The sequence below is a fragment of the Hibiscus syriacus genome, unplaced genomic scaffold (assembly GCF_006381635.1).
Source record: "Hibiscus syriacus cultivar Baekdansim isolate YM2019G1 unplaced genomic scaffold, ASM638163v2 tig00112758_pilon, whole genome shotgun sequence".
Lineage (NCBI taxonomy): Eukaryota > Viridiplantae > Streptophyta > Magnoliopsida > Malvales > Malvaceae > Hibiscus > Hibiscus syriacus.
Window position 1 is genome coordinate 206,046 of NW_024063396.1, and position 25,629 is coordinate 231,674.

Here is a 25,629-nt window from a genome sequence, read left to right on the forward strand (position 1 = left end):
AAATGATCATAACTATCCAACTCAGCCAACATCCAACTATCAAACACTTTTCATTGCCCATTCAGTTAAACCATGCCCGTATTCGAAGTTCATCCAAAGTCGAACTTCCGACCAGATCCGAACATAAGGCAATGATAACTCATCACAAGGATTGGATTACAATAATTAAGTGAAAGGGTAGAAATTTGAGAAGAGTAAGCTACCAAGAAGGATATAGGCAACACAGTATGTCCAAATCATATATCCCCATTTCTTACTCATATTGGGCGAAGTCATTACTAATGAAGCAAACCAATATAGTGAAGGACTGGCCGACAAGAACCGTGTTGCAACCTGTCAATTGCCAAATGTTAAATACAAAGCTACGTTACACCATACTTACTAAATACCAATTGCTAAAAATATGATGCAGGAAGCAAGAGAACCCATTTAATAAGGACCGAACATTGTGTGATCTATTAACTGTCTCATTGGAGCACCTTAGACGGTACAACCAAAACATAGACATGGTAAACTCATGACCAGTTTGAACACATTATGGTTCATAAATGGATATGACATAATAGGTGATTTGTTTCAAGTTGATTCACTATGAAATTTCAGACATAAGCCCCACCAGGCCAGTGGACATAATACCCACCAGGCCAGTGGACATAATACGAGTGTGTCAACAACAATCTTAGTCCCTAAAGAAATCAAAAGGCAGAACAATAATTCAATTAAATCGGAAGGGGAGATGAAGGGAGAAGGAAAGAAAGAAAAAGGTTGGTCTAATGTTTACAAATGTTACCAAGTTTTCTAAACCATATTGATATAGCGTGGTCTTGACAAATTTCAAGGATGTACAGAGAAAGAGACGAAACTAACCTGAACATGCATCACAAAAAATGATGTAGCTACCATGAAGCCCACATGTAGGATAAAGGGAAGAATAAAAGCAGATGTATATCCTAGCTTCTCTGATGATCCATGAACTATTCTGCCCTTGGTATGATCCCCTCGGCTAATTTTCTTCCTCAATTTAAGATTATGATTTTCTGTCACAATGATAATAATCACTTTAACAAACAGAAAGAAACAGGGACACAATATAGTACTAAAACCACCAAGCCAACAACCCTACAGAGAAATAAGTGTCTGCATTCACAATTCACGAGTCATTTTGTTTGGGGAAGTAATACCCTGCTTCCTAGAAGAATGTTCCTCTGAAAATTGGGTGTCGTTTGATCCGAGTGATTTCTGAAAAGAAAAAATTATGGCCATGGCACTTCTCTCCTCAACTGAAGCTTGAAAACCCAATGATCGAACTATTTCAGGTCTTGACTTCACATAATAGATAATTGAGCAAACTGCCAAAAACAGTATTGGAGATGCCAGAAGAAAGTTTGGCAGTTGTTTAAACTGGAAGTATCTCAAGAATCCCACTCCCCTAGGATAAAATAAAATAAAATATAAAAGCATGAATCAGAGAAATGAATCCCAACTAAATCTAATCTGTCTCAATTTTGAAAGCCAAAATGTAGATTCCAAAGATACATTAACGATTTTCCGTTAATAGGATTACTTAAACTAGCATCTAGAAAACTTGAGAAATTATTAACATCTCATGCATGAAGAAAATGAAATGAATGCTATACCATGACCAGTTGCAAAAGAGCATACCAATAATGACTTTGAATGTAATTGTATAGGAAAGGTATTCTTGCTTTACACCAAGGCCTCATTTCATCAGAAGAACGCCATAGACACATATTGTAGTAGCCATATGCTTGAAAAGCAATAAAGGGAACAACAATGAAGGCACAACGCAGTGCTCCCCTTATAAGGACCCACAATGCCGACTAGCACGGAAACAGAAAGCTGTTTATGAAACCATTCATTTGCATAAAAAGTTCATTCTCTATACACTTCAAGTGAAAATTTTAAAATCTGCAACATAAAATAAAAGATGATATGTATGTTCTTTAGTTTTTTTAATACACCTTAAAAAGGGTGTATGACAACTCTCTAACCGCCCTGATGGAATCTAAAAACTCCAACTGCAGTGCATAATACAATTTTCCTTCCCAAAAATCAATGACAAATTTGATGCAAAATTACACAACATATATAGAAAGCTAATAATGGTATTCATTTTCTCAATATTAACAAATGACGAATTAACTAACATAACAACTTTGACATAAGCAAAATTATCCCACCCATTGAAGACAATTAGAGAAGCATGTTAGACATGCACAACGGATACCTGCAAATGCCCTTGTGGGAAAATGTTTAATGGGAAAATATATGAAGACCAACAAAAAAAATATTCGAAACACAAAAATATCCTCAGTTTCACTGAACTCACTTACTAAACATTATTAAAAAACATGCACCGCAAATGAAGCATGAAGCCAATGATACTTATTGTAAAAAAAGTTGATCTTGTTTTACCATTTCATTTCTTTAAAGACTGGATGGTGAAATATAAAATTGGCAACTAGGCATTAATAAAATTGAAGAACTAAACCTCTAATACCAAATTAAATGTTCATGTTTCCTTTTGAGGATGTCCCTAAAATGTTTACTTTCTTTAAACATAAAAAAAAACTGTTGATTCTCTGTATCTTATTTTCCATACTGATTTGTACTTTTCTCAAGTAAAACCTTAACACTAAAGCAAAATTCATTTCTTAATCTGCATAAAAGTCAATATGAACATTGAATTTAAGATTAAGAAAATTCATCTAATTACCAAGAAATGAGACAGCTGTGTTAGAAGATCAACTTTACAATTTAAAAGAAGAAGAAGAAGAAGGTAAATGCATGAAAGGAAGAGATGAAGCATAAAAAATAAACAAATACAAGTTGAATATTAAATTTGGGTCCATTCTAATAGCTAAAGCCTTTGAGATAATATATTACTTAACTATCTCACTAACATGGTATCAGACAAAGGTTTTGAGTTTGATTCCTTTAACTGTCAATCCCATTTTCATTAATTTCTTCACCTAGAAAGGGACTTTGTGTGCAATGCTTCTGCAGCATGCACTTTTCTTCCAAACTTGGGCTCACATGCAAATCCCATTAAACAAACATCAATGGGAGATAATCATCAATAAACAGTCAACTATAGCCCTTTACGCTTTGCCTCAATGAAGAAGCCTTGTGGGAAAATAAAAACAGCCTGCAAATGGGGCATTGCATCTAAGAAAACATTAAACTTACAAAAGCACGCTTTTTCAGAGAAAAATCGTCATAAGCCTGATGCATTGTCTGAAATCCAAAATAACCAGCATTGAGCACTCCGTTAGATCTTGCAAAACTGGAAAGAGCAAGCCAAAGCACAGCTGTATTGTTTGAACCAGATAATAAATAGTAGCATCCGCCAACCGACAACAAGGCATACAAGCTCTCAGAATATCTGCAATCACAAGAAGACACAAAAAGATAATCCACAATCACCTTCACCCTTTGAAAAATCAACAACAGAAGAAAGAAATGAAGAACGTTACATGGACGAATAGAATATGGACGCTGGATTGAAGCAAACCAAAACGGAAGCCAGCAGTGCTGCATTGGGGTCCTTCAAAATAATAACTGAAAGCCTGTTACAGCACGAAGCACGAGAAGAACAATCATAAGTTCTAATATATATATATAAGTGTAGAATTCAAAGCAACAATGTGACGGGAAACGGAACATTTCGGGTTTCAAGTAGCTGGAAATGAAAGCTTACTTATAAAAGTAAATCGCCGCCAAAATAAACGCAACATTGCAAACAACATAACCAGACATCGCCAACACTGCCCTATAACCAATCAGCGGAACCAACGGCGCAAAAACTGCAATTTTGCAGGAGAACAAAAAAACTAAAAAAGGGGCAGACATTTGGAACCCTAATCCTTGAGTCGAATCGAACCTGTGCGCGAAAAGGCAAACATGCAGACCGGCAATAAGGGTAGAAACGCGTAGAACTGCTCGTATTCATATCCGCACTGAGCGATCCGAACGAAGTAAACGCTGTCCCAAACGACGCCGTTCTCGATGGCGGAAGCGAGGGAGGGGAGAAGAGGCGGAGGGAAGGAAGAAGGATTGTGTAGGCAGGTCGGGTTGAGGGGCGCGGAGGTGTCGTAAGGGGTGAGAAGGGAACGCCATATGATAGAAAGGACCAAAAGAAGAAGCCTTGAGAAAATTGCAGCTTTCAGCACTTTGGATGTATTGAGGGGATCCGATGGGGATTTTGAAATTTCTGTTGCCATTTTGGCTCTCGAAGGGAAAAAATATGTGAAGTGCGGTAAACGGCGGCGAAGAAAAATGTTATTCTTCGCTCCTTTTTTTTTTTAACTATTAATCACCTAACTCAGTTCAATTTAAAAATATTTAATTCTAAACATTAAACTTTTTTCACCAATTTACCACTTATTCTCCAATTTTATAGTTTATTACTTGTTAATATTTTATTAAAATATTATTTTTATACTTTTCAACATCCAGTCGTCCCTTATTTCATTTCCTCTTAAACATATAATTTAACGAGTATTTATGATGTTTAAAATTCATTCTATTGCGCATTCAATCCAACACCCAAATTACCATCCAATCCAGCACCTTCTAATTTACAAACATCAGTCCATACAATTACAACAATAACAACAAAATCCTATTCTCATATGTAATGGGATAAGGGGAGGTAGGGTAGTAGACTGTCCCCAACGCCAAGTTGAGAGCAGCTTCCGTGGAAGACCTCCGGCAGTCAGAGAATTAAAAATGGAGATAAAATGCAATGCATGTATAAATAAATAAATAAATAAATAAATAAATAAATAAATAAATACATAGTTGAACTGTCTTCATATGCATTTTTCATATGCGCATATGTAATGGGAAGTAATCCATGCAAATAAATCCAAGCGTAAAAAATCTCTGCATATAGACAGAAACGTAAGATCCGACTAAATTTAAAAAGAGGAAACATTAAGAGAATGATACATAGAAGTCAACGATAGCAAGCTACGAGAAGGAATAAAGTCAAATGAGTTTAAAACCTAAACTACGGCAACATTACTCCGATACCCTAGTTCTAAGCCTTCATAAATTCAAATGACAGAAACATATAAAAAGTATAAGTCATGAAAATTACTACAAAGACATTAAAAAAAGACAGAGATGATACACCCTATGGATGTGACCCGTACTACTCGGCTACCCTGGTCTTAAGTCTCCATACTTTCCTATCAGAGGTCATGTCTTCGGTAAGGGCTAAATCATTCAAATCAGATCTCAAGCAGTCTTCCCACTTCCGCTTTGGTCGCCCTCTCCTTCTGGCACCGTCGATTGTAATAATAGACTCTACCCTCCTGACCGCATCCGACGGTTGTCGCCGAAAGACATGCCCAAACCACCGTAGTCTTCCCTCCCTCAATTTTTCGGATACAGGCACCACCACCAAGGATATCCTAATAGCAGAGTTTTATATCATGTCCCACAGAGTCCTACCACATGCCCATCGAAGCATTCTCATTTCTGCGGCCTTCATCCTCCTTACGTGATCCTTCTTGATTGCCCAACATTCTGATCCATACAGCAGTGCTGGTCTTATTGTCATTCTATAAAATTTTCCCTTAAGTTTTAGAGGCACCTTCTTGTCACACAAAACTCCAGTAACAGCCCTCTACTTTAGCTATCCCGCCTTTATACGGTGTGTAACGTCATCATCTACACCCCCATCTTTATTTATCATATACCTAGGTACTTGAAACAATCATTTGATGGGAGAACATGTCCTTCTATGCATACTTCTACATCTTCGTCGTTTTGGTTCCCACTGAAGTTTAAACATAAATGCTATGTCTTTTCAATATTGATCCTTAGACCTTTTTCTTCCAAAGCAGTTGTAACATCCCAAACTATGGGTTAGTGACTTAATTGTAAAGTTTCAGAATTTGGTGATTAAAGTAGAAGAATGAATTAGTTTAATGATTTATCTGAAAATAAATCCTAAAAGTTGTTAGTAATTATTAAAGGAATTAAAGGGCAAAATGGTTTTTTTTATCTAAAAGATAATTATCTTATCTCTTTATTAAGAGATAAGCATGTAGGGAGATATTTCTCCAGAACTTCTTCTCCTTCTTCTTCCTCTCCTCCCGTATCTCCAAGCTCAAAGGTGAGTCTTCTACTTAGTTAATTATTTGTTAAGTTTAAGATTGGGTTTTGATCATTAGATGATAACTAAGCTTAAGGAAAGCTTAAGTTATCTTAAGATCAAAAGATAAAGGAGATAGAGAAGATTAAATATTAGAGGTTCTTGAATAAAACATTGGAATAGAGTTCATAACAATAATTGAAAGTTGGATTTGACTTGTCATCAATCTAGTTAAGATATACGAAGTGTTAAAAGCGGAATTCAAACATGTTGATTTATTAATGTAATTCTTGAATTACATATGAAGGATAGGATTTGAAGGTTTAAGATGAAATAAATGAGTATAAATTGGTTTAAGGATGTGTACTATAGTTAAGAATGAAAAAGAGGATTAAACATGAAGGATTTAATCCAAAATGAATGAATTTTCGGGTTCAAAAAGAGGATTCTGGACAGAGTGCATCGATGCACATTCATAGTGCATCGATGCATCAAGGTTAAAACCCATAAATTATTTGAAGGTGTATCGATGCATTGGTAGTGCATCGATGCACTCTTTTAAAATAAATACATCAAATGCAATTCGTGCATCGATGCATAAGTAGTGCATCGATGCATCCCATTAATAATGTAACATCGAATGCAATTCGTGCATCGATGCATAAGTAGTGCATCGATGCATCCAGTAATAATACAACATCGAATACATTTTATGCACCGATGCATCAGTAGTGCATCGATGCATACCTTCATTAAAAGATGAAATTGACTTTTCTCTTGGTCTAAAGAGTGAACCATTAGAGTATATTAGTTATGATACTGATATAGATCTATGTATGATTATGTAGATATAGAACGTGATCCCGTTCCGAATCAACTGAAGGATTAGAATCGAATCAAAGCAAAGCTAAGGTGAGTGCAATTTAATTTGTACTTATATTATTGAATAAACATTTGGCTTGCGATGAGCCAGTGATGGAGTTACTATGGTAAGAAGTAACTCCTAAAATGTTATTTGATTGGTGATCAATGTTATGATTTGTGTGATTATGAGATATATAAGTTATATGGAAAGTATATGTGAAATAAGATATGAGCTTATATGAATATGTGATATGAATAAAGCTATAAGAAATGATTTATATGAATACATGCATTTGTGATGCGTGTTATATGATATTAGATATATGTTTACACATACATATGGTATGTGACCGAAGAGAATGAACATGTGATTATAAGATCAATGATTACACGTATATTTGGTACGTGACTGAAAAGAAAATATATATGTTCATAAGAGAAAGGATATGAATAAGTAAATTGAACTGTTATGAATGTTAATGCCCATGTTATGTAATAAGAGAGCTAGTGGTATAGTTGGCATGCCAAGGGTCGAGGGTTTACCTATGTTCTTCGGAACATATGGACTGTTTACCTAGGTTCTTCTGGATCTATGGACTGGTCCTTCGGGAAGAATACTGAACTAAGGTTCGGTGCCCCATGAGGGAATTGATACGAGCTGTGGTGACAGCATTAGTGCACAACCTCAATGTACTCACATACCTTAAGTTCTCAATAGTGTACATGGGCTAATAAAGAGATCAAACAAACATACTGAATGTGATATGTATACGATGAGTTTATAAATGGTTATCAAAGGTAAGTGGTTTGAAATGTGTTACATGAACCATATGATGTTATGTGTGTTTCTTAATGATAATGATAATATATGTTTATGTATGCTTTATGTTATATGAAATATTATATGTTTTATATGCCTCACTAAGTCTATGACTTAGTGTGTAAGTGATTTACACGTAGGTACCAAGAAACGAGAAGAACAAGAATAGAAGTGGCAAAGACAATATCATTACTAGAAGATCAGATCAGAAGTAATTGGCAAAGTATGTACTTGGTTATGTATAGAATGTTGGCATGTAATAAGTGTTAATTACGAATACTCTGATAGATTTTGTATTAAATGATATCTTTTATGTAAATTAAAGTATTTTATTTTAATGAAAAGTCAATGTGACACTTCGTGTTTGGGAGGTTCAATTTGTGTTTGCTCCGAGAGAGCGGAATCGCGTTGCAGATTGCATGGCTAAGTTGGCATGGAGGCATTCCTTTGAGTTGCGGATTCATTACGACCCACCTTTGGCTGTCGGTGGAGCATTTTCTTTCGATAATCAGGTTCTCTCTCTCTTTGTTGAGCTCCCTTTCCATTAAAAAAAATGTTTGAAGCCTTTTATTTAAAGGAAAATATAAAATATTTACACAAAAAAATATAATATTTCATATATGTTTATGAATGGAGCTGTCGTTCAGCTAATGCAAGCTTATGTAATAAGAAAAATAGATTTTGACTGCAATTTTCAGCGATTCACAAAATAATTTGACAATTTTATTTATTAAAACAATACAATAATATTTATTTATAAATTTAATATTTAAGAGTGTTGTGTTAACTAAATAAAAAAATGTTCAATAAAAAAATGTTTTAGCGAACCACACTATTTTAGCTTCATACACGTTTTGTTTATTTCCAATAATTTTTTGGTAGGCCAATTAGATGGAGACTGCTTAATTTATACTCAAAGATCTGTACAAATTTGATATAATTATAAAATTTTATTTTCAATAAAATTATGAGATGTTATCTTGTTGAATCTGTCAATTATTAAAAGTTATAAAGTGATATCTGATTACAGGGCTTGTTTTGTTGAATCTCTTGATTATTAAAAATTATAAAATGATCATCCGATTATTAATATTTTTCAAATTCATATATTTTCGTTAAAAAGTTAAAGACAATTTGAGTTGAACGTTAACTTATTGAATGGTGTATGATAAAATCAGATACTAGAATCTCAAACGATTATCATATCATAATTAACATATTAATATCTAGCTCAAACGACATTCAATTTTTTAATTAAAAAATGAGATTAGAACATATTAATAATCATATGATCATTCTATAACTTTTAATAGTAGAGAGACTAAATAAAATAAACCTTATAATCAAATATCATTTTATAATTTTTAATAATTAGAGATTTAATAAAATAAGGATAGATTACACTTTTACTCATTGAACTTCATTCACTCTCTTATTTCACTTATGATAGTTTTAATTTTTTTATTTAATCACTGAACTTTAAAATTTAATTTTTTTTATCACAAACCATTAAGTTACGACGTTATGAAATGGTAAAACTAAATAATTTTTTAAATCATGATTTTCCATGTCACCCCACCCTCACCCTTACTCTCACCCCGCCTCATCCTCACCTTCACTGACATCTCCGACTCATTCCTTCATTTCCACCATTCTCCGACCACCGAGCTATGCCTCCCCAATCGTTTACGCGCACCCATAAATCTAACCCCAAATAAATAAAAAGTCATGAAAATTCCAGTTTTACACAGAGAAATGTTTTGCACTTTACCTTTGTTGGGTTTAATTGGCTTTCTCTCTCGATGGCTAGATGGTCGACGGTAGTTTCACAACCGGAAAAACGATTCATTTTGTTTGTTTACATGAAAATCGGGTTTTCCAAATTGCTCTATCCGTAAGATTTATGTTTTAAAGTAATTTTTTTTTTGAAAACATGCAAAAATTTCAAACTCAAGAAGATTTAGTCTAGAATTCAACAATACAAAGTCATTAATATTGTCTAAAAGCAATCGACTAAACTCAGCGATAACGACGAAGGGAGAGGGTGTGGTTCCTCTTCCAGGTTGCCCTCCGAGAAGGCCGATTCTTGTGGTGCAGGTGACCCTTGCCGTGGAGACCCCTTTTTTTTCCAACAGGCATTAGTCCTCGAAGCTCCCTGTGCTTGTGAACAGGGTTACAGATCCAGTTATTATATAATTGATAAAAATTCGAAATAGATTGGGAATGCAGACGAATTGCTGCCATATTTCGTTCTCTTTTGTTCTCAAGTTGTTGAACTCTCCCCAAGCTTTTGTTGGACTATCTATTGTTCTCTATTCGATACGGATGTTGGATCAGTGGTACCATCGCTTCCCGGTGTCGCCACCTCCTTTACCCAGCAGAATCTGTTCATCGTCATAATCATCAGCAGCATCCCTTTTTGTAAAGCTTTAAGGTTAGAGATTTTGACTATACTAAGACCTAAATAAATGTAAAATTTTATTTTATTTTTTAATTATAAATCTTATGTGACGTCAATACTTCATTATTGAATAACGGTAAGTGATAAAAAAAAGTTTAATATTTAAATTTTAATGACTAAATTAAAAAATTAAAAATATGATAAATAAAATAAATAAAAAATTCAATAAATAAATATATAATTTATCTATAAAATAATATCATATAGTTAAGATATCATTTATATATTTTATTTGAAAATATAATTTCAAACAAAGTCAAGATCGGGTTGAATTGGGGTAAATGTTAAGAGCCAATAGAAACATAAGACAGTCGGTGCGAGAAGGGGGCTGGGTTTCTATATTTTTAGGGACTTTGCCTACTGGTAGAACCGAAAGAAGAAACAAAGTAAAAGCAAGGAAGAGAGATGCGATGGCAAGGCAAACAGGGAAGCAGCAGGCACCGGGAACGACAAGATCTCTATTGATCCGCATTGGCGTCGGTCTCTTGTTGATCGGACTCATTGCCGATTTATTATGGGCTTCATCTTCTCGTTTCAAGCTTTCATCTCTTTCGATTTCCACCAGTTGGTCCCCTCGGTCATCAGATTTGTCTGTTACATTTCCAGCCCAGCTCAAAGAGCCCTTTAATGCCTCTTCAAACCCAAAACCCAAGGTAAAACTATCTCCCTCTCTCGCTTCCCTTCCTTTGAATCAAAGATGGGATAGTGTATCGATTCCGTTTACTGCTTTCTGGGGTTTTTGTAGGAGAAGAAAGTTAAAGAAAAGAGTAAAGATGGAAGAGTTTTATCGGCTACTTTTGCTGATTTGCCGGCTCCTGAACTCAAATGGGATAAGATGGCGTCTGCGCCTGTTCCTCGTTTAGATGGAGCTGCTATTCAGATTAAGAATCTTCTTTATGTCTTCGCTGGATATGGCACCATCGATTATGTTAGTAACATATGACTACAACTTTTTAAATTGTTATTATTTTGGAATGCAAAACAATATATATTATTACTGAATTCAGTGCTTAGCTTAGTAAGTTTATAGTCATTCTTAAGAGGCCGTGTATAGCAGGTCTGTGTTTGAACCTTAGTATATGCAATATATGCAATGCCACCCCTTTCCCCTTAAATCATCTTTGTGTATGTACCTTTACTGCAATACGACTACCCTTTGCAATTCGTCCATTTTTATACAAATGTAATAAGCATTGAAATTATTATTATTTTTGGAGCGCGAAATTCATGATTTACTGAATTTGGAGCTTAGCTTTGTTGGTGATGCCATTCTTAAGAGGTCGCAAGTAGCAAATGCAACTATTAGAACAAGACTTTATTTGTTTCTTGAATTTAGTATTTTCATTGAGTTTTTGAAATTAGATTGTGATCTTTGTTGCTGCAACTCTTCATTTTGCTTGAATTATCCGTTCTCATTACCTATACCCTACATGTATTTGGAAATGGGTTTAAGAATATGATCCTTCAAAGACCCTCCAAATATATGTCAAACTTAGAAAAATTGAACGTACCCATATTTGAAACTCAGAGTCCAAGTATCATAACAGTGACAAGTTTACTAAATTCTTTGATTTCACACGATACTATTGCAATGATATTTCCTTGGAGCAACTTATCAGTATTTTCAAGTTCCTTATAGGGTGATTTTTAAGCATATCTTTATGTAGAAATAGAGTTACAGTTCTAACTTGTTTCTATTTTACTTCCAATGTTTGTACCATAGGTGCATTCTCATATTGATTTTTAAATATTTGCTATGTTATTGCGGTAGTGTTTCTTTTGAGTAACCAAGCTGCATTTTCAAGTTATTATAGGGCGATTTTTAAGCATATTTTTATGTTAAAATAGAGATATGATTCTAACTTGTTTCTATTTTTACTTCCAACATTTGTACTATAGGTGCATTCACACGTTGATATTTACAATTTTACGGATAATACATGGGGAGGAAGATTTGATATGCCAAAAGAAATGGCTCACTCACATTTAGGTATGGTAACTGATGGGAGATACATTTACATAGTCACTGGACAATATGGTCCTCAATGCAGAGGGCCTACAGCTCACACATTTATTCTTGATACTGAAACAAAGAAATGGAGTGACATGCCCCCTTTGCCTGTCCCTAGGTATGTGAATATCTTGAATCTTACTGATGTATGGTAGTACTCTTGGAGAGTAAAAGTTTTTGCCCCCTATAAACTGTAATTGTTTACATTCTGTGTTTAATTTAGGTCTTGTTTCCAATGTTTTATGAGTTCCCTTTTCTCTTTGCTTTCGGTTCTGTCATGTTCTGAACTTGTCTATTTGAATTTTTGAGTACCAAATGAAAAAAGAGAGAATGTGCTGCCATTTCCTTCTGTTTCTTCAAGATCAATTCTTTAGAACAATAACTAGCATATTTTAATTTACTAATTGCACTGTCAGGGTTCGTGTTTGAGCTTCATTATTATTCAGCCATAGGTTCTAGTTATAGCTTTGATCCAATTTATGTCCGCTTCTTTATGTACCAAGATGAGTCCTAGACAGGCTGACCTAATTTCTGGAACGGGAACAACGAAAATGGTTCCCTCTATAGTCTGTAGAGAGATTTTATAAACAAATGCCCAAATCCCTTTTGAGTTTTTTTTTCCTTTCAATTTCCTCATCTTGATCATGTTGGCTTTTTAACCCTATTTTCTTTTTGCATTTTCTTCTTCTTGTCGATTCAAACATTTCACATCTACTAAATCTAATTCTTTTAGAAATCTATTTTAGAAACATAGTTTTTATTCTAGACAATAGATCTATGGGCTCTTCTGTAAACTGGAAAAATATTGGTTCTGGATAATTTATGGATTTGACTAGTTTCTCTGGCTTAACTGAAAAGACACTTGACAAAACTGAGTGGCGGGCCTCGGGTATTTTCAGGTATGCACCGGCCACTCAGCTTTGGAGAGGTAGACTTCATGTGATGGGTGGAAGCAAGGAGAACAGGCATACACCTGGATTAGAGCATTGGAGTCTTGCTGTAAAGGATGGGAAAGCATTAGAAACGGAATGGAGGAGCGAAATACCCATTCCACGGGGAGGACCTCATAGGTTTGTCTACTTGTTTTCTCTAATATTTCTTGTCTTCGACAATACGTTGAAAGATTTTGCTTTTTGTGCTGTTCTTGATTACAGTTTGATTAAATTTGGATTATGACTTCATTGCATCTTTTGTCGATTATTGTTTATGTTTTTGTATGGAAAAAACCCCTGAATGGATGTGTGTCCGCATGTTTAGTTTTTGCGGTTAAATCAAATGATACATAGCGCTAATTGAGACGATTGTTGGTTTGACAGTGCTATTACAGCAATTATGCAATATTATCACATTTTAGCGCTTGAATTTTTGGTTTAAATCTTCAGTTGCTGACGTGCATGTTATTCACACTCTAGTTTGAGCATTGAATGTGTATGTATGTGTCTAACATGGATATGTTTCTTTTTTAACCCATGTCCAAGAATATGTTTCGAAGACAATTGTTGGACATTATACTGCTAGAAAAATGAATAGTCGGAGAAACATAGGCTGCTCTTAGTTTATTCCTTTATATCTTTAAGCAATTATACTAATCGGATGAAAATGGAACCCTTACCCAATATTGGAAAAGGAAGAGACTGTAGATTCTGTTTGAAACATTTAAATAGCTGGAAGTATTGTCCTTAATCAAGAAAGATTGCTTTAGTCATATCTTATGGGAATCTATTTGTTTTGAATAGTCAAGAAAAATGCAACTTAATTTCAGCTGCGCATTCCTTCTATATTCTCACATTAACTTCATCATCTGAATGTCATCAATTTAGGGCCTGTGTTGTGTTTAAAGATCGTCTTTATATTATTGGTGGTCAAGAGGGTGATTTTATGGCCAAACCTGGATCACCAATTTTCAAATGCTCTCGGAGGATGGAGGTAAATGGGCTATTTGTGTTTTTCTTTATAGCTCTTTTCGTGTGGCTTTTGTATAATAGTTTTTCAATTTGTATAGGCTTTTTTCTCTTAAAACATTCCATATTATCTTATCGTGGGTAGATTGACTTAAGATCTATATAAACCGAATTTGAATGGTTTCTGGGTAACTGGAAGCCTTACTAAATTAGTAAACTTAATGCTGTTAACGAACCTGGTTCAGTTCTATTGATCAATTTTAAGTATCTGTTTTGATATTTATTCAGTTGTACTAAGCAGGTATATGTCTTTTAGAATTTTATATACAAAAATTCTTGTCCTCTGCACAATATGCAACAACTTCACGCATTATGAAATTCTATGTTACTTGGAATTTCGGGCACACCCATTCCTGATTATTTCATCTCTATCTTTTTAAAAAAGTTTTCATGTCTTCTTGGAGATTTCATGATGCATGATTTAAATATTTAATCTCTCATTTACTAAGCGCAATGAGTTCTCCACTGGTTGTCCGACCTATCTTTTGCTCATATGTTTTGTATAATATCTTTTCCATTAATATAAATCAAGCCATATATTTAACTTGTTTTCTAATCTTTCTTCAGGTAGTGTATAGTGATGTATACATGCTGGATGACGACATGAAGTGGAAAACATTGCCTCCCATGCCAAAACCAGATTCACACATCGAATTTGCTTGGGCAATTGTTAACAATTCTATTGTTATCGCCGGAGGCACGACTGAGAAACATCCTATAACAAAAAAGATGATTCTGGTTGGAGAAGTGTTTCAGTTTAATTTTGATACACTGGTATTTTCTTATCTTTTTATGGCATTATAATATAAGATTTTTGTATTTATGCACGTATATGTGTACTCACAAGCTTTGCAGATTTTGTATTGTGTTTTTGTATTCACACGCAAAAGTGTATAAGCATATATGTGCATGTGCATACGTGTGCAAATGAACATTTCTGTGTAATCATGCATGAAACGCCCCAATTTATGCTCCGGCATGCCTCAAGTGGAGCTGCCGCATTATCAGCTTTTCTTGTTCATTGTTGAGCATACTAATTTTTTGACCTAGTCATTTTTCACCCATATATGAGTATATGGACATCAAGGATCCTCCAAATAGATAGAAAAGACTTAAAATCCGACAAAACTCATGTCAGACACATACCGTACCTGACACTTACAGTGGAATTCTAGTAAATATAGGTTTTCATATTTAGCAGAAATCATTACTTGGTGTTATTTTTGACAGGTGTTTTGATTCCCTCTGATGTTTGTGATTCTGTTTTTGCAGGAGTGGTCCGTGATTGGAAAACTTCCTTACCGAGTGAAAACCACGCTCGTTGGATTCTGGCAAGGGTGGTTGTATTTTACATCTGGGCAACGAGACAGAGGTCCGGATGATCCAGCACCTAGAAAAGTTATCGGAGAAATGTGGAGAACCAGATTAAGACTGAACTCATAATACGCCTCGTATGAATTTCTGGTACGATATTCAACTTCCCATCTGATCGGTTTCATACTGAATTGAAATCAAATATCTGTTCATCTTTCTTGTTGGATCATTGTTTCATTAATCTGTTTTTTTAGGCAATTTTCATCTCTTTCTGGTATAGTTATTGCCATGGAAAGACCAATAGATGTCCATGTTCATAGCCGATTTGATTTCGTTGTTGCTTGCTCGATGGAAGGATACGTTTCCTTTGTTTTCTATCTAGATTTGCACGTTATTCTCTTGTAATTTTAATTACATAAAGCAAATTAAATTATTCTTTCTTACTTTAAACACACTTATGTTGGATTAATAGATTTTTGACATTAGCAATTTAAGCAGATGGATAGGAAGACTATGCATATACAGGGCTTATGGTCCATGACCGTGAAATTAATGTCACGTGATATATTCAATAGTCCCCCCCATATAAGGTGATTCGAGAGAGTATTAAATTGGTGATAAATAATATAGCAAGGGTCGTTTCATTAAATGATATTTTATTGTATGCCCATATCAAATCCAACAAATATAGAGGTAATATAGAGGTGTCGTGTTCGAATAACTGTCTGGAAGGTGCGTGCGCGTTCAATTGATTAAGAAAATTTTGAACAAATTTTACCCTATAGTATGTATTTTGGTATTATATTTATACTATATGATCATATCTTATTTGATATTGTGAGATCTATTTAAATAAAACTAATTGGGTTTTCCTTTGATTGACATCTTGCGATTGTAATATATATGAAGATACAAATTTAAGCATGTTTAAATACGTGTTATATTTGAACTCATCGAATAACTTTAGTGGTAAAGGAAAGTATTGTTATTCTTAGAGGTCTTGAATTCGAAAAATTGCATTTACATTATGTGTGTGTTATCAAATGATTAAGAAAACACTGAATATATAATATCTTGTAATTATATATATATATATATATATATATATATATATATATATATATATATATATATAGAGAGAGAGAGAGAGAGAGAGAGAGAGAGAGAGAGAGATATTATGGGGGTAAATTAATTGATGTCATATTTCCAAGTTATTGGGAAAATGAAGGAAAAAAGTGGGGAGAAAAGTAACAAATGAAATCAAGAAACGTGTGGTTGGAGTTGGATAATAAATTGCTAAGGGAATGGGTAGGTCTCATCATTTTCACATTTGACCCCGTTTTTATGCCACCACTCCATACAACAAATATATTAGTATACAGTTTTTTAAATAGACGTGAACAATTTTTATTTTTATATTTAATAATTTACTTAGTAAAATAAATATAATACAATTTTTGTATTTAAAAATAATTAAAATATATTTATTTATTAAAAATAGTTAGTTTTAAAAAATAATTTAAATATAAAAATATTTTCAATAATAGACATTTAGTAATATTTTTCAAAATTGTAACAGATGTTTTAAAAATATATATTTTGAAAGAAAAAAGTTTTATGTAAAATAATTGTGTATATAAGTTTTTAGTGGTGTCTTCAAATATAAATAACAAGTTCTAATATTTTTTGTTTAAATGTTTATAGAAATATGAAAAGGTAAAAACATTTATAAAATTATTTATTATGTTTAAAAAATATATAAATTTATAATAATTTATGACTAATCAATTTGAATATCAATTCAATCAGGATTTTATTATTAATATATATACTTCACTTATTTAATTAGATTACGATTAAACTACTAAAATATTTTATTAAATATTTAGTGAATTATAATTTTAAATTAAACAATATCTCATTTTCGTTATAATATAGAAATGATTTACTTTATTTGTATAAATTATTGATATATATATATAATATAATATTTAGGTACATTTTTATTTTTATTTCAGTTTAAAATATTTTTCCTTTTTAAAATGCTTTTTTTTTCTTCAAAATAAAAAGTTCGTTTAGATATATGTATTCGATTTAGATATATAACCAACAAAATAGAGAGATTATAATTTTAGCTTAAAAAATACAAGGAAAAAAAAGGATCGAACTTTAACAGATAAAAGTAAAAACAGTGAGCAGCTAAGCCTCAAACTAAAACAGACTGAGACAGGTTTTTGTAATATTATCTTGATTTGTTTATGTTTGATCTTTGTTTTCCTCGTATGATGTCTGTAAATCTCTCGATTTCCTCAACTACTTCAATAATATTTTCCTATCCTTCATTTTCAGGTATTTCTTTCCTTTCTATCTTCCATTTGTCCTTCTCACAGTCTTTAAAACTTGTTATTTTCCAACAAGATCTTCGATCTTTTCCATTTTCTTAGACTTCCCTTTCAAAACGAAGATCTGGTTTGATCTCATTTTGCGATTAGGGTTTCATTTTCTCTTTGTTTTGCCTCTGGGGTACTGTTCTTCTCCCCACTTCCTTGTATTTGAATTTGCTGAAGGAAAAATGTAGTTAACGAGTGTTCTATCCTACATCTAGTTGGATTGTTTAAGCTTGAAAATATCTACTTGCTGTTATAGATTTTTTGTTTTTAATCTAGTTTCAGTACCCAAAAAATGGGAATTTACTTGTTTTGCTGTCTGATTTGTACCCTCAATTTGGTTCTTTTGTGAGAAGAAGCTATTTTTAATATTTAACTGGACTGTCTAAGCTTGAAAATATCTAATTGGGGTTCTCAATTTATTTGGTTTACATTGATTTTTGTTTCAATTTGTGATCTTGGTTTATGTAGTTCTTCCATTTGGGCTAGTAATTGGAAATTTCTCTTTTTGATACTTTCCACGATCTCTTGTGCAATATGTGAGCTGTTTGACTTAGCTAACAATTCAAGAGGAGAATAAATTTGTGAATGGTATCTTAGGGAAATGGACTTCAATTTCTGATTTTGTTCCCTTGGTTTTAGATCCTCACTCCTGTTCTAAATGCTTGTGTGGATGAATTCTAGATAGTAATACAGAACTACGATGCTTTGGTTCTCCATTTCTTTCTTGAAGTACGTGATTGACACATAGGTATGAGATATGACCTCTAAGAGTTCTCCAAATACATGGAAAAACTAAGAAAACTTGACCATTCGAGTGCCGGACACATACCCATATCTGATGCTGAAGCTGGAGTCCGGGTAGCATAGATATGGGATGTCTTGTTTATAGAAGCTAGTATGTTTAAATAGATTTCTTAAGAGAATATGCGAACAACAATGTAGTCCAGTCATTGAAAAAATTATCTTGAGCTTAGTTGTTGATAAAGTTTAGGCAGCAGAAGATATGGTTTAAGTACGTTAGTTCATTTCCAGGGATTGTTTTGGGGAAATTAAGGGTGACTATTAGCATGGGGTGCTATGGGTTACAGTTACTGCAAACTTGCATTCTTAATCAGAACACTCTGGGTTGTATTATATGATTTTTGTTTGCAAAACTATTACCGAGGAATTCGATTTTCATATGCCGACTTCAGTACACTGGATGATCAAGTTGGTCTCAATCTCATTGTACTTCTTCATTGTTTTTCTTGTCACTGAATTTGCTTCATTAGGATTCATGATTTCAATATCGTTGTAATCAGTTTATGATGCATCTATTTCACAGATCTGACTGAAATTTGATTTATCTGTTACTGGTTTTTTGGTATTGCTTTAGTGTATGTATGTGAATATCATTAGAATGGTATTAATCATATAGAAGAGGAATCCAAATATGTGCCTTTACAGCTGCTAGATGTGTGTTTCTGTAAGTACCTGATCAGTTAGGTCCGTATCTTCTTGGTTCTCTATCACATCGTAATATCTCCCTGTAATAATTAGAATTAAACTATTCATCTGATATTTGAGGTGTTTTTTTCCCTTTTTGTTAGGAGGACTTTGACTTACTTATCAACGGGCAACTGGGAGTCTTTCTCGCGAAATACCTTCTGCATTGTACGCAGGAAGCTTGATGGGTTCGAGATTCCCATCTCATCAGCTCAGCAATGGCCTCTACGTATCAGGTAGGCCAGAGCAACCTAAGGAAAGAACTCCCACCATGAGCTCAGTAGCAATGCCTTACACTGGTGGTGATATTAAGAAGTCGGGAGAGTTGGGGAAAATGTTCGATATACATGTGGATGGCTCTAAGTCCCGGAAGTCTGGACCTATATGTGGTGCCCCTTCAAGGACTGGATCTTTCGGAGGCGCTGCTTCACACTCTGGACCCATCATGCCTACTGCAGCGCCTCGGGCAGGCTATACCACCTCTGGTCCTGGACCTACAGGAGGCATGTCCGGTTCAGCTTCGTTAAAGAAGTCGAATTCTGGACCATTGAATAGACACGGGGATCCAGTGAAGAGAACAGCTGGCCCCCAATCTGGTGGACTAACATCAAGTGGACGCCAAAATTCTGGTCCTATCCCTGTTCTTCCTGCAACTGGTCTCATCACGTCTGGGCCAATCTCATCAGGTCCACTAAATTCATCCGGGGCTCCTAGAAAAGTATCTGGTCCTTTGGATTCAATGGGATCAATGAAAGTGCATGGCTCTGCTGTGAACATTCTTAACCACGAAGATGATGAATTTTATCTTAAGAGGAACTTCCCGAAACCAATCTTATGGTCGTTGGTATTGCTTTTTGTGATGGGCTTCATTGCTGGTGGCTTTATTCTCGGAGCTGTTCACAATGCCATTCTCCTCATAGTTGTGGTGATCCTTTTCGGTACTGTTGCTGCATTATTTGCTTGGAACTCATGTTGGGGAAGAAGAGCGATTATGGGTTTCATTGCTCATTATCCCGATGCCGAGCTCCGAAATGCAAAGAATGGGCAATTCGTGAAGATCTCTGGGGTATGTGATAATGTTTTAATGTGGCAGCATAACTTGCATAGCATCTGGTGCTTCGATACTGTTTCCTTCAAGTGTTAAATCATTCAGTTTTTATTTTTAGCCCCCAAATCTCAAGTCTCCAACTTTTGGGCTCATATCTTTCTGAGAATATTAAGGATACTGATTCCAAGGTTGCAGGCTGCTTTCCGGTGTTAGCACTTTAATTTTGCTGATTTTTATTTGGAGTATGATGTTAATGTTAGTCCTGCTATATGTTGTTGGTTCAAATATTTCAACTAATTAATTACCATGAGATGGAGTCTGTTCGATCAAAATCCAGATTTATGTGCCTCAAATGTTCGGTTGTTTTTCTTGAAGGTTGTAACATGCGGAAACGTACCTCTTGAATCATCCTTCCAGAAAGTTCCTAGATGTGTCTATACATCTACTAGTTTATACGAGTATCGTGGATGGGATTCCAAAGCAGCCAATCCTAAACATCGCCGGTTTACGTGGGGGCTCCGATTGTCAGAAGTAAGTTATTGGAGTATTCATGTATCAGTTAGATAAATACATTTTTTTACTGAATGACTTTAGATCTATAATAAAGAAGGCCTGCCCTCATGTCGAAGCAGTTGAAGTCTATTTTGATATGATGCACATTCAAAGGTTTTGTGTCTATCTTTTTGATAGAGGCATGCGGTTGACTTCTACATCTCCGATTTCCAGTCGGGTCTGAGAGCTTTGGTAAAAACGGGCTATGGAACAAGGGTGACTCCTTACGTGGATGACTCTATCGTCGTTGATGTTAACCCTGCCGAAGAAACATTACCTCCAGATTTCATTAGGTGGCTTGGAGAAAGGAACCTTTCAAGTGATGACCGTGTAATGCGGATTAAAGAAGGGTAAATGTTCTCTCCGAGTGTCGTTTGTTGGATCTAGTCTTTATTTGACCAAATCAGGCAAACTAAGGCCAGCATCCGGATTATCTTTCCAGTTTTCATGTTGGTGTAAGCTGGTTCCAGGAAAGTTCCGATCAAGTATTTTTGACTTCAAAATTTACGTATTCTTGTATTTGTAGATACATCAAAGAAGGAAGCACAGTTAGTGTAATGGGAGTTGTTCAAAGAAACGACAGCGTGCTCATGATTGTCCCCCCATCCGAGCCAATCACAACAGGATGCCAGTGTACAAAGTGCGTTTTCCCGGCCGGTCTCGAGGGCATTATAGTGAGATGTGAGGATACATCAAAGACCGATGTTATTCCGGTCTAGTAGTATGCGCCTCGTGAACTTTTCAAGGTAACATCGTTAAACATTTATTCTTTGTTTATTTCAATGGCAACGGCGCATACAAGAGACAATAGTGTGATGATTTAGGATGGGGTAGGTGATTGTCTTCTTGTTGTCATTTTAACTCTTTGTATATCTCTTCGGTTTCTATGCTGTTCCCTTTTTTTTTCCTCTCTGTTAGTACCCGTATTTGACGTCTTTGTCCGACGCATATTCGGACATGAATACGGAATATGACCTTTCAAGGACCTTCCCAATACACTAAAAACATATCCCATGTATCCGAGTAAAATAGGGCAGGCTCGGGGGCTTTTGTTGGTTTGATGTTATTAGGGAGTTTTACGTGTGCCCAGTGGATTGCAATTTATGTAAAATAGGGAAAGAGAAATAGAAGCTTTGTTATGCAATATGCATTGTTTTATTCATATGACATACTTGGAATTTTCTTCAATATTCTCCTTAATTATTTTTCCCATATTTCTATATTTTATTAAAATGTTGAAGTTCATTTTATTTATTTATTAATAGAATGCCTCAAGAATTGTGTATTTATTTTGTTTGTATAAGAGATTATTGTGGCCTGTATTCTGATATAAAAATTTAGTGATATAATTGATAGATTTTTTTGATTCGATGTTCAAAATAAAATCATAACCATAATTTAACAACCTAGAAAGTAGTTTACCCTGAAAATTATTAGATATAAATGCGTACATTCATTTGTACGTACATACATGGTACATACCTAAGCCTCTAATCTCTTATCTTTTTCGGTTAACAGTATACTCTCTTTCTTTTTCACAACTGAATGACCAACTCCACCAGAAATAGCTCACCATCAAAACTAAGCCCAGCTGGTTCAGCAGGCTGAAGCAATCCGTCGACCATTCCGCCGAACACATACAAATACCGACCTGAATCATCAACGCAGGCTCGATGAAATGATCGGCATCCGGGTTTATAACCTTGGGTTTAATAAGTCTTCTCTACTTGTTTGCCAACAATCTCTTCGAACCCAATCCTGTTGGATGCATTCTTTCTAATGTATGCGGCTGATATCCAACGCCCAGAAATCATATTTTCTATGCCTCAATGAATCCTCTCCTCCATGAATTAGTAACTTTCCCCCGACTATTGATGTAGCAGAATGTCCGACTCGTGGGAGTGAAACTCCGGCTGGTACGTTCTGCAAGTCATAGAAGACTTGAACTCATTTAGAGTAACCTTCGGACACATGCAACACCCATATATCGTTCAAAACTTCGTATCCCAATCCCCTCCCACTGAACAAAATTGTCTGTGTTTCGCTAATGCATGTCAATGAATGTCCTGAACGAGCTGGAGGCGACGGATGGCTAACGATCTGATGCCATGTTCCGAAACATTGAATTTCAGACAATTCTATAACCCATGTATCATCTAACCTGACTCCATTCAAGCCAATTCCGCCGTGGACGACCATCCTCCTGGAGCTTATACAACATGCAGCATGGGCTCCTCTAGGCGGCGGAGACGTGGAGCCGACATCGAGCAGCCGCCATGACAGTGAGATGCCAAGGTTTTCATGGATTGAAACTTGTCCCAACCATGTATCACTCTGCCGGTCGCCTCTGTCGTTGATTCCTCCAAACAAAACAAGATAATTTTCAATGACAACACATGTATGGCCGAATCTTCCACTGGGGATACCTGTTTGAATCTTCTGCCATTTTAGCATCTTCTGAGAACTGTTGCCGATGTAAGCTGCCCATGTGTCGTCAAGATGGCGCCCTACCATTATAAAAACTTCAAAAAGTTACCATATGCAAGTTACTCCAACTCAATTCAAGTGTGGGACAAAGATACGTAGAACATGTATTCGTCCCCTATATTTATGTCTTATATGTATTCGGACAAAGAAATGAGTATGATCGTCCCAATACATAAAATAACTTTTTTTTTTTAAATTAAACATACACGTATCAAACATTCAAATCTATATAATATTGATCACACAAAACAACACTATCAAAACATAATAAGAAACGCGGCATAACACAAAAAAATTACACAAATATGATATGAATGCACGAATATGTAAAATATATATATATATATATATATATATTTAACCTCCTTCACAGACAGCTAGAGAAAAGCCATCTCAGGAAACATGAAACAAAAACAAGTAAAATCAAAGTTTGAACTATACATACAAATATATATATTATATTATTTAGCCTCCTCCTTAGACAGCTAGAGAAAAGCCAACTCTGGAAACATGCACCAAAAAACAAGAAAAGTCAAAGATTAATGCACACACACTTGTATTATATATTTATAAGTATATATTATCTCCACGAATGACCAAACACATATTATATTATATTATATTATATTATATTATATTATATTATATTATATTATATTATATTATATTATATTATATTATATTATATTATATTATATATATTATATTATATTATATTATAGAGTATCATCATTACAGGGATTTATTAAGTAATTTATAATGTTGTTGAGTTTGACACCCATGCAAACATAGATATGGATATGCAAGTACCAAATTTAAGCGAGACTAATCCTAAATCTGAATAGCATGTGCTGCTACTGGCACTGATTTCACAAAAGAGAGTCATGCAACAAACACAAAACAAAACCAAAGACAAAATTGAGGTACAAATGAATGAATGACCTCCTTCACAGCCGCCACCGAACAAAACCAGGCAACCAGAGACAAAATTGAGAGAGTGAGAAGCTCGAGGAGTGGGCAAAACCAAATCGGGATCTGGCTCGGTGAGTTTGTAACAGCAAACGGAGTCAACCTTGGACACCTGTTTGTAAAGCCTAATCCATGGAAGCTGTTGTTCACCGCCACGAAAGGACGATTTAAGAACATCCACAGCACTACTTCCCCAGTCTCTCCCGCAAACCGATTCCCATAGATTATCGGAAGTGGCCAAGTACCTGTATTTCTTGCAAGTCATGGCGAAGGACAGGATCGAATCTACTGGAAGTAAAAACAAGATAGGGAAGAGATGGTCTGGAGCTAAGCTAGCAATGGAGGATCCATTTTTGAAGCTACTGCTGCTGCTGCTGGTTTCCGCCATGGAACAAAAACAAAGAGGGATTTTGGGGGTTTGTTTTGGAAAATATTGCTTGGATTTTTATGGATATGGAGATAGAGAAAGAGGGTAGCAGAAGGTGGAAAGCTCTATGATGGGTCTGGTATTGTTGCAATGTACTAGTACACGAGTGCGATGCCAAATTATTAAGGGTAAACTTTGCAGATAGTCCCCTATTTTTTGGGTTTGATCGACTTTGGTCACCAATTTAAAAATTAAGAGGGAATGGTCCATAATATTATCGATCTGTTCGATTTTAGTCCCCCGACCATTAATTTTCATTAACCCATTTTGTTTAAGTCCCTTTTGTTTAAGTCTCTAACATGGCTGAGGGACTAAAATCGAACGAGAGTTAACAGCTGAAAGATTAAAATCGAACGAATCAATAATGTTAGAGATTAAGATCGAATAGATCGATAACGTTAGGGATCATCCCTTAATTTTTAAATTAGTGACCAAAGTCAATCAAACCGAAAATATAAGGGATTGTTTGCATAGTTTACCCAATTATTAATTATATTATAGTAAACTACAAGTTTAATACCTAAATTATTACTTTTGTTCCGCTTGGTACCTAAACATCATTTTGTTTAAAAGTCATACCTAACATTTAATGTAGGTTTCTTTTTGGTACCCGTCAAAAACTCAAAGTCTTTTTGTTTCACCAAAAATATTTTTCGAAAAATATTTTTCGTAAAATAAATTACTTATTCTGAAAAACATTTTCTAGAAAACAT

General features: G+C 34.7%; 3 protein-coding genes and 1 pseudogene across 6 annotated transcripts; 2 read left to right on the plus strand and 2 right to left on the minus strand.

The window, feature by feature from the left end:
* Nucleotides 1–46: 46 nt before the first annotated feature.
* Nucleotides 47–4,279, minus strand: LOC120183315 (GPI mannosyltransferase 2-like). The gene is made up of 8 exons (XM_039188039.1): nt 3,905–4,279; nt 3,722–3,827; nt 3,498–3,590; nt 3,211–3,406; nt 1,663–1,841; nt 1,182–1,429; nt 868–1,037; nt 47–333 (listed from the first exon to the last, which is right to left on the minus strand). Exons 1-8 carry the CDS (start codon nt 4,242–4,244, stop codon nt 166–168), a joined length of 1,500 nt encoding a protein of 499 aa, XP_039043970.1. The 5' UTR covers nt 4,245–4,279; the 3' UTR covers nt 47–165.
* A 6,328-nt stretch (nt 4,280–10,607) lies between these two features.
* On the plus strand, nt 10,608–15,855 carry LOC120183364 (kelch repeat-containing protein At3g27220-like). 2 transcript variants are annotated; one of them, XM_039188080.1, is made up of 8 exons: nt 10,608–10,925; nt 11,018–11,200; nt 12,172–12,401; nt 13,183–13,353; nt 14,104–14,209; nt 14,812–15,018; nt 15,517–15,691; nt 15,787–15,855. In XM_039188080.1, the coding sequence occupies exons 1-7, from the start codon at nt 10,683–10,685 to the stop codon at nt 15,685–15,687; spliced, it is 1,311 nt and encodes a 436-aa protein (XP_039044011.1). In that variant the 5' UTR covers nt 10,608–10,682; the 3' UTR covers nt 15,688–15,691; nt 15,787–15,855. The 2 variants fall into 2 exon arrangements, with proteins under 2 accessions (XP_039044011.1, XP_039044012.1); XM_039188081.1 differs by having other exon boundaries at nt 11,033–11,200.
* Nucleotides 15,856–17,758: 1,903 nt separating this feature from the next.
* Nucleotides 17,759–23,417, plus strand: LOC120183361 (uncharacterized membrane protein At1g16860-like). Of its 3 annotated transcripts, XM_039188078.1 has the most exons (6): nt 17,759–17,907; nt 19,541–20,499; nt 20,857–21,012; nt 21,172–21,383; nt 21,560–21,775; nt 22,576–23,417. In XM_039188078.1, the coding sequence occupies exons 2-5, from the start codon at nt 19,618–19,620 to the stop codon at nt 21,750–21,752; spliced, it is 1,443 nt and encodes a 480-aa protein (XP_039044009.1). In that variant the 5' UTR covers nt 17,759–17,907; nt 19,541–19,617; the 3' UTR covers nt 21,753–21,775; nt 22,576–23,417. The 3 variants fall into 3 exon arrangements, with proteins under 3 accessions (XP_039044009.1, XP_039044007.1, XP_039044008.1); XM_039188076.1 differs by lacking the exon at nt 22,576–23,417 and having other exon boundaries at nt 21,560–22,221; XM_039188077.1 differs by lacking the exon at nt 22,576–23,417 and having other exon boundaries at nt 17,765–17,907; nt 19,538–20,499; nt 21,560–22,221.
* LOC120183363 lies at nt 22,566–24,908 on the minus strand (annotated as a pseudogene).
* Between the last annotated feature and the right edge of the window lie 721 nt (nt 24,909–25,629).

What these genes read in the sequence shown, in the direction of transcription:
- LOC120183315 (XM_039188039.1), bottom strand. Translation starts at nt 4,244, where the DNA reads ATGGCAACAGAAATTTCAAAATCCCCATCGGATCCCCTCAATACATCC. An exon ending in TCCATATTCTATTCGTCCAT is followed by an intron (nt 3,407 to 3,497) that starts GTAACGTTCTTC and finishes TTGTGATTGCAG; the next exon opens with ATATTCTGAGAGCTTGTATG. An exon ending in TTTTTGTGATGCATGTTCAG is followed by an intron (nt 334 to 867) that starts GTTAGTTTCGTC and finishes GGCAATTGACAG; the next exon opens with GTTGCAACACGGTTCTTGTC.
- LOC120183364 (XM_039188080.1), top strand. Translation starts at nt 10,683, where the DNA reads ATGGCAAGGCAAACAGGGAAGCAGCAGGCACCGGGAACGACAAGATCT. An exon ending in CCACGGGGAGGACCTCATAG is followed by an intron (nt 13,354 to 14,103) that starts GTTTGTCTACTT and finishes TCATCAATTTAG; the next exon opens with GGCCTGTGTTGTGTTTAAAG. An exon ending in AATGCTCTCGGAGGATGGAG is followed by an intron (nt 14,210 to 14,811) that starts GTAAATGGGCTA and finishes ATCTTTCTTCAG; the next exon opens with GTAGTGTATAGTGATGTATA.
- LOC120183361 (XM_039188078.1), top strand. Translation starts at nt 19,618, where the DNA reads ATGGGTTCGAGATTCCCATCTCATCAGCTCAGCAATGGCCTCTACGTA. An exon ending in AATTCGTGAAGATCTCTGGG is followed by an intron (nt 20,500 to 20,856) that starts GTATGTGATAAT and finishes TTTTTCTTGAAG; the next exon opens with GTTGTAACATGCGGAAACGT. An exon ending in GGGGGCTCCGATTGTCAGAA is followed by an intron (nt 21,013 to 21,171) that starts GTAAGTTATTGG and finishes TCTTTTTGATAG; the next exon opens with AGGCATGCGGTTGACTTCTA.